We start from the raw sequence: 12,338 nt of genomic DNA, 5'->3' as shown, positions 1-12,338 counted from the left end.
CAGAGAATCACAGAGATTACAGTGCAGAAGAGGCCCTTCGAGTCTGCACCAATGCATCAAAGACACCTGACCTGTCTACCTAATCCCATTTGCCAGCACTTGGCCCATAGCCTTGAATGTTATGACGTGCCAAGTGCTTATCCAGGTACTTTTTAAAGGATGTGAGGCAACCCGCCTCTACCACCCTCCCAGGCAGTGCATTCCAGACCGTCACCACCCTCTGGGTAAAAAAGTTCTGCCTCAAATCCCCCTTAAACCTCCCGCCCCTCATCTTAAACTTGTGACCCCTTGTAACTGACCCCTCAACTAAGGGGAACAGCTGCTCCCTATCCACCCTGTCCATGCCCCTCATAATCTTGTACACCTCGATCAGGTCACCCCTCACAGTCTCATCTCCTCCAGCGAAAACAACCCAAGCCTATCCAACCTATATTGATTATGCGACACTATAAATAGTACAATTTGTAAAACTGACTGGCACAGCACACAGTTACACATTCCGAAACCCCTATTATCCAGAGCAAGTTCCTACCTGTCAGATTCATCGCTGAAAAAATAATTGACATTTCCGTAGCTTCCAATGTCGTTATCTGTTGCCTGAAGGAACGAACAATGAAATACAACATTAACATTGGTAGAACACAGAAGTACAATAGGCACCACTGGATTACAGATGTACACATCCTTCTATTTTTAGTTCACATATCTAATTTTATGCTATAAGAAAGTTCATGAACCACTCCATGTTCAATGTTCACATTCTGGACAGTCTTCACATTAAGAAGAAAGCACCAAGTGACTGAATCTATTCTTATTGGGGTAGAGAAGGCCCAGGGAAACACAGAATATACAATGAATAGCACAGGTGAGTTTGAATTAAGCAAACTAGTCAGCTTAGACAATGAGAATGACCAAAGGCACAAGGACACATTTCATGAGCATCCAGCAAAGTTAGAAACAAAATCTTTGTCTCTCTCCCCACCTCCTCACAGGATGATGGAACAGACTCCCCAAAAAGGTAGTTGATTAGGGGGTCAGCGGTCAGGACATTGATGCCATTCAAGGTATTAATAACATTGCTTCATTTTCTTTTCTTCATGGAAGCTACTGGACATGCCTTAGAGTCGAGAATCAAAAACTGAGGGAGGAAGGAAGGAGCAGGAAAGTCACAAGAATGCAAGAACAAGCAGCAGTAGACCATATGACCCATTGAGCCTGTTCTGCCATGCAAGATCATGGCTGATCTTAGTTTTCAACTTCACTTTTCCGCCCACTTGCCATATCCCTTGATTCCTCGAGATACCAAAAATCTGTCTGTCCCAGCCTTTAATATATTCAATGATGGAGCATCCACAACCCTCTGGGGTAGAGAATTCCAAAGATTCACAACCCTTTGAGTGAAGTAATTTCTCCTCATCTCAGTCCTAAATAATTGGCCCTTTATCCTGAGACTGTGCCCCCGTTTTATAGATTCCTCGACCAGCGGAAACAATCTCTCAGTGTCTGTCCTCCCAACACCTTCAGAATCTTGTATGGTTCAATGAGATCACCTCTCATTCTTCTGAACTCCACAGAATATAGACCCAATTTACTCAGCCTCTCATCATAGGACAATCCCCTCATTCCAGAGACCACTTTAGTGAACCTTCGCTGTACTGCCTCCAATGCAAGTATATCCTTTATTAAATGCAGAGACCAAAACTGCACACAGTATTCCAGATGTGGTCTCACCAAAACCCTGCACAATTATATCACGTCCAGGGTAGAATGATTATACATGGACTCCAGGTGCAATCAGCTCCATTTACTCCAAACTAAATTCTCACATTATTTGAGCAATGGTTCAAGAGTCTGATTCAGGAGCTAAGGTTTTACTACTGTGAGACTGAGCAACTATCGCAGAATGCTATCTGATCCCATCCTGGATTGTCAATCCCACTGAGGGAAAAATCTAATCTGTGAATATCTCCAAGGTATGAACAGAAACTGAAACCCAAATGACTCTTTCCACCTATACCTGTATGCTCTTGAAATAAACAGATGACTTTAGGTATATTTTTGCTTCCACCTCTACATTAACAGTACGAGCCCAGTGCCCAATGTATCACTGAGGTTAGTCAGGTTTCAGTTTCAAAGCCCAGTATTGAGCCAGCCGATCTCCGCTGTTGTGTGGTACCAGTGTTGGCATGTCGCCAAGCTCAGGAGGGGAAAACAGCCACGTTTCCAGGCTCCTGATGCTTTTGAATCTACTGCAAAGAATGAAGTGAGGGCATCTGCAGCTTTGGCTCTGAAGCTTCCCTTTGGTCAAACAGCCTGTGAATAGAATTTTGCAGTAATTAAGGAGTGACTATCCTTCAAAGTTATTCCAGTCAAAGAGCAACTCTCAATGTTTACTGCAATGACAGACATCTGGGATGCTGCATCTTGTAAGTCAAAACATGTTTGCCTGGATTTCTATTGGGGAAAGCACAGTTTATTCCCAGTAAAGAATAAACACATGTCTCTGAGCTTTATACAAAAAAGGCAAAAGAATTATCTAACTTGCATGGCATTGGTAACCACTTTGGGATCAGCAAGGGAGGAAAATTCAGTTTAATTGTATGTTCAGATACTGAAGCTGGACAAGTGTAACGTGCTCACATCATCTATACGCTTCTCCTTTTCCAGTCGATTATCATGAACTCCATCTATGAATCCTCAGTTTCCCTCCCCACTACCGGCTGTATAAAACCCTTCTCTGGCTGGCCACTCAAACTATCCATCAAGCTGTTGCACTCTTTGACAAGTGGCATTGTTAGAGCTTTTACATCGTTGAGTTGGAAATACCATCCACTGACCACTGTTCCCAGGTCGCTGAATTCTCATGTCCATTTACAGGGTCATTGCAGGACCATTTTCTTATTGCCATGTTCCCTTTTTGCACTCACTGTTATAAGTAAAACATCCCAAGGTCAGGTAAAGCTCCATGAATTGGATCCAAAACTCATATGACGACTTTAGACGCAAAGCTCCAACTGTTTTATCCTAAGATTATATCTTAACCCCAAATATTAGTGGAACGTTTAATATTAGACCAGTGTGACACCTCCAGGTTTTTCTGATTGAGGCTATCAATTTAATTCTAATTATTAACGAATTATGGGCAGTCTTGAGCTGTGGCATTATTCCTCCAGAGCAGAGCTGACTGGTCAAATTCATTTTCACTTAAGACTCTTAAAGCCAGTAGAGAGATAAACCTTTTATCTCGTCAGAATAGGTTGGATTCTAACCCGTGACTGATCTTGCAATTTCTACGCTCCTGAATTATAGGACTCACTCACTGTAACTAGATTATTGCTCTCTACATAATCCACTCACACAACGCTGAGGCTGTTGTGGCTAAAGATCGGAGCCACTTAAATTCATTGGCATGAAATCTCCATACATACTGCCAAATTCTACGTTTTCCATAGGTTATATTCCGACACAATACCTAAACATTCATTTTTTTTTTTAAAAAGCATCAAATCTATAGTGCTCTCATTGTCCATGGGAATTCAGTGTCGCTTGGAGACCAGGGCAAACATCTCATTGGGTTTTCCATATCAACTAAGCTTCTAGAATGGTCCAGAAGTGACTTACAACTCCAAGGTACATTTATACGAAAACCTAACTGTCTGTGTGAAGCAATTTCTGATCAGTTTTTTTTTTTTAAATGGTCTCAAAGTTCCAGTTTGATTAAATTTAACTTCGTTATTTACCACGGCAGGATTCCAGCTCTCAGTTGCTGGTTTATAGCCCAATACCATAACCACTACATCACTATACCTTGTTGTACCTCTGCCATTCTGAAAAGTGCAACTGCAAGTGTAAATAAACTTTTATTTTCAATGATTTGCTTCATAAATTACATTTGTAATACATTTATTCAAGAGTTGGTGTTTTGTAGGTTGGCACTGTCAAAGAATTATATACAACAGGCGACCATTCAGCATATACCCCGACTAGCTCTCAAACAGCTACCAATTTGTCCCACTCCCCTGCACTTTCCCCAAAGACCTGCAATTTTTTTTCTTTAAGTATTTATTCATCTCCCTTTAAAAGTTACTACTGAATCTGCTTCAACCATCCTTTCAGGCAGTGCATTCCAGATCATTACAATGGCATAAGTTTAATTTTTCATCTCTTCCCTGGCTTTTTAAAAATTATTTTCAATGTCTCCTCTGGTTACCAACCCTCCTGCCACTGGAACCAGTTTCTCCCCACCTGCTCTCATCAAAATCCCTGATAATTTTGAACATCTCTTATTAAATCTCCTGTGCTCGAAGAACAGCTTTTCCAGTCTCTCCAGATAACCTCAACTCTTCATCCCTAGTACCTTTCTAGCAAATCTCCTCAGCACCCTCTCCAATGTCATGCTGTCCTATCTAAAGTGTGGTGCCCAGAATTGGTCTGACAGAATCTCCAAGGCTCTGCAAAATTTGAAGAAAACCAACAAGGGTTAACAGTAATCATTACAATCAACATGGCAAATTTATATGCCTCTATAGTATGCAGTTCATTACTGTGCTAATACTGACCAATGCCTCAGTACCTGTCTGTTATCATTCACTCTCTGATATAGCTGGGATTCTCTAGATATAAAGTTATTTCCAGTTTGTGGAGGAATGACCTGAGGAACTGTCATGAGAAATTCACTGAATACCATAAATATTTTGTCAGCTACTAGATTTGGGAAATTCTGAAAACAGAATGACTGAACATATATTTTACTAATGATCAGCCTGAAGGAATCATCCCGTGAAAAGCTGGATTCTCAATTATTTAATAACTTACTTTAATTATACTGTAAAAAAAAAAATAAGAGTAATTTACTGCATTGGGTCCAAATTTCCCTCGTTTTGTGCGCACTGTGATGTTTGTCCCTTGGCTCATGCGGTAGCCCTCCTCACTCCGTCTGGGTTTAGGACTTGAGCACATAATCTAGATGGATGCTCCAGTGCAGAACTGAGGGTGTCCAGCACTGTCAGCGGTTCCGTCTCTCGGCTGTAATGTTAAATTGATACTCCATCTTCAACTTCAATCTCAGATGGACGTGTAGATGCCTATTTTATGGCACTATTTCGAAGAGGGATAGGGAAATTCTCCCAGTGTTCGGGCTTCTGGGGAGGCAGTGGTGTAGTGGTATTGTCTGCCTTCAAGTCTCTGTCATGTGGAGGAGGTAGCTCTTTGCTGACAGTGGTCCCGAAATGAGGATAATCCAATAACCAAGCCCTATAATGTAGATAACCTTACAAAAAGTATGATTTACTTTGTTTATTCAAAAGATCAACAAGATCTGGAATGCATTGCCTGAAAGACTGAGACTAGCTGAGTTGCTCTTGCTGAGAGCTGGCACGGATACGACAGGCCGAATGGCCTCCTTTTGTGTGGTAACCATTCTATGATTCTATGAAACCCAGCCCTGTCGAACCTGCAAAGTATTTCGCCGTTCCTTCACTGTCGCTGGGTCAAAATCCTGGAACTCCCTTCTTAACAGCACTGTGGGTGTACCTACCCCACATGGACTGCAGCAGTTCAAGAAGGCAGCTCACCAACACCTTCTCAAGGGCAATTAGGGATGGGCAATAAATGCTGGCCAGGCCAGCGACGCCCACATCCAATGAAGGAATAAAAAAAAAATTATGCCTCAACCAACCTAGAGCAGATTATCTGATTCATTTGTGGTAAACTAACTGCCACATTTCCTTACATTGTAACTACGCTTCACAAAAGTATTTCATTGGCTGTGAGGTGCCAGGGCAGCCCAAAGACAACAAAGGGCAAGTTATTTCTTTCTATGCCAATTCCTCATGCATCACAAGCCAGTGAAGATGACAGAGCTGACGGAGAACAGTCATCCATTCGGATAGACATTCTCTTGCAGTCGGGACCTGGGAAGAGGGTTGACATGGACTTTGTTTTATATATCATGCAGGCGAGGCAATCAAGTATTGCAGTAATTGCAGATTATTTCACACACAAAGATTTGAAAACAATTTGTTATTTTATTGCCTCCTTACTACAAAGAGATTTTTGTCAGCAAAGCTGTTAAAAACACAGCATTAGTTTTCAAATCTATCTGCGTGGTTAACTATCTGCAAAGACTGATACACTTCCAGGGATTCCCTGCAAAGACTGATACACTTCTGGGGATTCCCTGCAAATACCATACATTCTTGGGGATTTCCTGTAAACACCGATCCACTCCTGGACATCCCTGCAAATACTGATATACTCCTGGGGATTCCATGCAAATACTACGCCCCATCTTAACTTTTGGAAGTAAATGCCAACTACTCAATGTAAACAGTGGTATCATTTTAAAAGATGCTTATTAGGATTCAGCAACTGAAATAACATGTTGATACGTCAACAAATACAGGGAAAATAAGTAGAATACCGAAGTCTCCAGACCCTGTGCACATGGACATTAGCAGACAGTAATCTGATGACCTAGCATGGGTCAATCCAGTCCAATCGAAAGATCTAATGTACAAGACAAAAAAAAATCTCAGCCAGTAAATGATTCCTTACAACTTTTAAGTAACCTAATGGAATTAATCAATGATAGCAAAAATACACTTTTACTTTATATATCACAACTGAGAAGGAGGAAGTCTTCAGTGCGAGGAAGCTTTACCCTTCCTGCAGAAAGCAATCATTTTCCTCCTAATGTATGATATTGCACATGTGGATTACCCTTTTATTCTCCAGTCATTAACATAGGATAAATTCAAGGGATCATTCACATTCACATAAAAAAATCTCACCAGCACGGAGTTCCACATTTCTCTCCATTCAATGTCAAAGACTTAGCCATGCTTGTAATGGTCACACATGGGCTAGAAATGTTCCTTGTGGTAACGCAATATGGTGTCGCTTCAATCAACTGTTCTACATCCTGTTGGACAAACAGCTCTATTAATGCTGATGGAACTAAATATCAGGCTGATGTGAAACCATTCAAGACCAATTTCTATCCCAATATGTCATAGACTTTAATGGCCACAACTTAGTGTCTTTTGTTCAAATGTGGGGACACTTGAGGTTCAGAGATGAGCTCTGAAGCAACCTAATGCTAAATGTTAAGAAAGTGCCATCCAGAATTAAAGGATAACCGGCTGCTTGCATATCCCTTGCCACTCCATCACCTCTGCACAAGTTTGCATCAGAAATGCTCCACAGCTTCAACTGCACCATCTCTTCCAATTTGTGTGCAATTACCTCCAGCCGCCATCATCAATTGAAGACTTGGCTGTGAGCCTGTCACTTTGGACAAGTCTCAGATAAAATTACGCCTTGTTCGAGGAGCAGCCTACCAGCTGATGCATGCGTCCTCTCCCCTTTTCACGCAAACAGGATAGTACTACTTCTGGATCACTGAAAACGGAGAAAACTATTCATTATCACACATTCATGTGAGGCCACAGTGGCATAACCAATATAATAAAAGCTGACAGAATGCTTTTAGATAAAGAGCTTCTGCTTTTATTTAAACTATGAATAAAATTGATGGAAAGCAAATTGCTTTTGCCAGAAGCTCTTTTTTTAAAAGAGTCATAAAAGAATCCAATTATTAAATGTCAGAAACTTGTCAGAAGCTGTGATGACCTGGAGCCATCACACAACTGAATTCTATTACTGCCTAGACCACTTCAAACTGAAGATTTACAGAACAGGGGGCGAAAGGTAGTCACCAGTGGTCAGACTGTCCGAGTGAATTAGACTAAGGTTGGCTTCAGTTCTTGGTCGTTAGATAAATTACACTTCACAGATCGGCAACTGGTATATTTTCAATGCAAGACGTGCAATTAATTTGTGCCCCAAAAACAATTTCAAGCACTTCGCATGTAATTAATTATTCTGAAGTGCAGTGATAGTTTTAGATCAAATGCAGCAGCTACAAACCTCACAAACAGTAATGAAATGGGTGCCCGGTTAAACTGTTGCTAGGTGACTTTGGTTGAAGGATAAACATTACCCAGAACACCTCGAAAACGGCCTACTCTTCTCTGAGCGGCAATATAGGTGTGGAAAGGGGTACCCGTCAGACTTTAGACTTCCTCCCCACAACTCTTCTCCCATAGTCCCACCAAGATTACAGTTTCCATAACCAGATGGTAACTCTCATGAACTTTAATCTCCACTGTTCATGGATTAGAGTTTCCAGTTTTAGCCATAAACTGCGCATTCATGTAAGCAAAAAGATACAGCGCATTGTACAATATAGTAATAAAGCCTTCTGGATACATAAATAGGATTGACTATTTAAAACAAAACAAAAATGAGAATACAAAATCCTTGCAACCTTTTAAGCAAATTCTTAACAACTTGCATTTATATAGCACCTTCTGGATAGCAAATGTTCCAAGGCACTTCACAGGAGCGTTACCAAACATTTGACACCGAGCCACGTAAAGGGATGTTAGGACAGGTGAGCAAATGCTTGGTCAAAGAGTTAGGTTTTAAGGAGTGTCTTAAAGGAGGGTGAGAGTGGTAGAGAAATAGAGAAAGTTCAGGAGGGAATTTCAGAGCTCGGTTCTGAAGCAGTTGAAGGTACAGCCGCCACTGGTGGAGCAATGAAAACCAGGGATGTACAGGAGGCCAGAATTGGAGGCGTGCAGAGATCTGGGAGGGTTCCGGCTCTAGAGGAGGTATCAGAGATTGGGGGCGGTGGGGGAAAGGCCACGGAGGCATTTGAAGGCAAGGAGGAGAACCTAAAAATTAAGGTGTTTCCAGATTGGGAGCCAGTGTGGGTCAGTAATAACAGTCTCCAATGGGGATTGACATGAGGTGCCTTTTCATGGGGCTTTTATTCTGTAGTCGTCAAAGGCCAGGTAGGGTGGGGTCGGGGTGGGGGACGGGGGGAAAGAGAGAAAGAGAGACTACAGAGCATTAGATGGTCCTTCGGTGTAAATGCATGCCCATTGAAAGTTGTCCTTAAACAATATCCAACAGGTACACATTACAGCAAATAATGGATCAATGATACTGGAAACAAATCTCCTCAGAATTCTTAACACACGCTTAGTTATACTGTTCTTGACACTTGATAAAGAGGATATTACATTTTCCATCTCCCCCATTACCTCAAGGAGGATTCAAGGCAACAGACCCCATTAGACTGAAGAGAGTTCTTTAATGATGAGCAAGACAAAAGGTAATTACAATGCAACTAGCCACGTGTAGACCGCCTGCACACTAACTTTGCCACAGAATCACAGAATAATAGTGCAGAAGAGGCCCTTCGGCCCATCGAGTCTGCACCGATGCATTAAAACACCTGACCTGTCTACCTAATCCCATTTGCCAGCACTGCCCATAGCCTTGAATGTTATGTGAGCACAGAGCAAAGTTATTTCCAAGAAAGCCAACTCAGGCACAGTTGGGGAAGCTTTTGCACATGGCTTTACCCTAACTACCACCAATTGCAAAAAACAAAGAAAAAATATATGTATGTGGATCTAACTTTATTGATTTGACACCAATAGGATCTATTGGCAACGTAGAAGCAGCTATGTAGCTCGTCTTCAAATGCGGGATAAAAAGCATATTTGACTATTTGCCAGTCTAAGTACTGTACTTTTCTAATGGATCACTGAACACTGTAATGGTAATAATATCTTGATATGCATTTTAAACCATCCAGAACATAGGGAAATGTTCCAGTTTTATGTCAACCAGTTAACAATGTGATGACTGCTATGGCTTATTGCTACTTAGAGTGAAATAATATTTAGAGATGTACTTTCACTTGGATATTCTTTGATCTGTTTCACATGGAATTCCTATGCTCCCGCTCCAGATCTATTTTACGGATTGTCATTAATTTTAAATTGGTGACATTTCCCAGATAAAGCTCAGAACTGTTGTATTCTTTGGAATTCTCCACTCCAGAGGATTGTGGTTGTTCAGTCATCGAGTATATTCAAGGCTGAGATTGGGTGTTGGACATTAAAGGAATCGAGAGGTATGGGGATTGGGTGAGAAAGTGGAGTTGAGTCATAACAGCACAGGAGGAGACCATTTAAGCCCACTTAGTCCATGCTGGATCTCTGCAGAGCAATCCACTCAGTCCCATTCCCCAGCTCCTATCCCAAAGCCCTGCAAGTTTACTTCCTTTTGGAATCATTTACTGCTTCCGCTTCCCTAATAGGCAGCGAGTTCCAGGTCACTACCACTCACTGCGTAAAAAAGTTCTTCCTCACTTCCCCCACCCCCCGCATCTCTTGCCCAAAACCTTAAATTTGTGTCCGCTAGTCCTTTTACCGACAGCTAATGGAACTGCTGTTCTTTGTTTACCCTACCCAAATCTGTAAGAATCTTTTTTTTTTAGTTTTAGAGATACAGCACAAACAGGCCCTACGCCCCACCGAGTCTGTGCCAACCATCAACCACCCATTTATACTAATTCTACACTAATACCATATTCCACCACATCCCCACCTGTCCCTATATTTCCCTACCACCTACCTACACTAGTGACAATTTATAATGGCCAATTTACCTACCAACCTGCAAGTCTTTTGGCTTGTGGGAGGAAACCGGAGCACCCGGAGAAAACCCACGCAGACACAGGGAGAACTTGCAAACGCCACACAGGCAGTACCCAGAATTGAACCCGGGTCGCTGGAGGCTGCGGTGCTAACCACAGCGCCACTGTGCCGCCCCCTTCTAGCAAATCTCCCCTCAATCTCCTTTGTTCCAAAGAGAATCACCCCAGCTTCTCCAACCTAACTTTGCAGCTAAAATCCCTCACCCCAAAACCATTCTGGTAAATCACCTCTGCACCCTCTCAAGGACCCTCACATCCTTCCTAAAGTGTGATCAAAACTGGGCGCAATACTCTAGTTGTGGCCTAACCAAAGCTTTATAAAGATTCAGCATAACCCCCCAGCTTTTTTTTACTCAATAACTCTATTTTTGAAGCTCAAGATCCCATAATATGCTTTGCTAACTACTCTCTCAGTATGCCGTGGCACCTTTAAAGATCTATGCACATGAACCCCCAGATCCTTATTTCCCTGCACACTCTTTAGAACTGTACCATTTAATCTATATTGCCTCTCCTTTCTCTTTTGCCAAAATGCATCACCTCACATTTCTCAGTATTAAACTCCATCTGCCACTTGTCTGCCCAGAAGATCAGCCATGATCTTATTGAATTGGCAGTATCATCTACTCCTGCTCCTATTTTTTATGTTTTTATCCTGATTATATTTCCTTTGGAAAGGACCAGTTTGCAGCATAAAAAGGTCTCTCTAGTTAGGTCGCAGAATGACAGCTCAGAAATGACTAGCACTAATAAATGATGAATTCTGGTCTACCAACTCAAAAGTCTACCACTATTCCAAGCCTTCAGTTTGTGTCTCACCATTCATTAAACATGATAAACTCATTATACCACAGCTGGTGAGCTACAAGAGCAATGCAGACTGCTATCATGGCAACCTGTGACCTGTGGTGACATCAGGTTCCCTTAGGTATTCACTGATTAGATGCTCAGCTGTTCTTGGACAGTTCAATAGTGAGTAGGGATACAAATCCACACTGAAGGTGCAGTGCAATATCGCAAAGCCTAACTCTGAAAATTGTTAGGATACATCTCAAATTAAGCAGATTGACGAGCTGTGTTACTCTTTAACATATGAATTAATCAGAACTGTAATCAGGAAACAGAACAAAAGAAAATGGCAATGAGTTGTGTGGAAAGTTAACAGCTAACGTCTTAAAGGGGCATGTTTTCCAATCCCTGGAGTTAATTCATGAATGCTTGTGCTATGTATCAGCAAACTTTAACCCTTTTAAGATAAAAACAGAAAATACTGGAAGCACTCAGCAGGTCTGGCAGCATCCGTGGAGGGACAAAATTAATGTTTCAGGTCAATGACCTTTCATCAGAACCAGCAGCCACAGCATTTCTCTTTTGTACATAAGAACATAAGAAATAGCAACAGGAGTAGGCCATTCAGCCCCTCAAGCCTGATCATAGCTGTACTACATCAACTCCACCTTCCAGTGCTATCACCATATCCCTTAATTTCCTTAGTATCCAAAAATCTGTCAATCTCTGTCTTGAATATACTCAATGACTGAGCATCCACAGCTCTCTGGGATAGAGAATTCCAAAGATTCACAACGCTCTGAGTGAAGAAATTTTGCTTCATTTCAGTCCTAAATAGCTGACCCCATATTGATTGTGTGACCCCATGTTCTAGACACCCCAGCCAGGGGAAACATCTTCCCCACATGTACCCTGTCAAGTTCTTAAAGAATTTTATATGTTTCAATGAGATCACCTCTCATTCTTCTAAACT

General features: G+C 41.7%; 1 protein-coding gene across 10 annotated transcripts in view; it reads right to left on the bottom strand.

Annotated features, from left to right (window-relative positions):
- cdh23 (cadherin-related 23) overlaps nucleotides 1-12,338 on the bottom strand; it is a 658,884-nt gene that overhangs the window by 290,767 nt on the left and 355,779 nt on the right. For all 10 annotated transcript variants that reach the window (XM_068020420.1, XM_068020419.1, XM_068020423.1 and 7 more), the window contains one exon: nucleotides 533-597. In XM_068020420.1, coding sequence (XP_067876521.1) covers nucleotides 533-597 — 65 coding nt within the window. The remainder of the gene's footprint in view (nucleotides 1-532; nucleotides 598-12,338) is intronic.

This window comes from Heterodontus francisci, chromosome 42, assembly GCF_036365525.1.
Source record: "Heterodontus francisci isolate sHetFra1 chromosome 42, sHetFra1.hap1, whole genome shotgun sequence".
Lineage (NCBI taxonomy): Eukaryota > Metazoa > Chordata > Chondrichthyes > Heterodontiformes > Heterodontidae > Heterodontus > Heterodontus francisci.
This window is presented reverse-complemented; position numbering and strand designations above follow the sequence as displayed.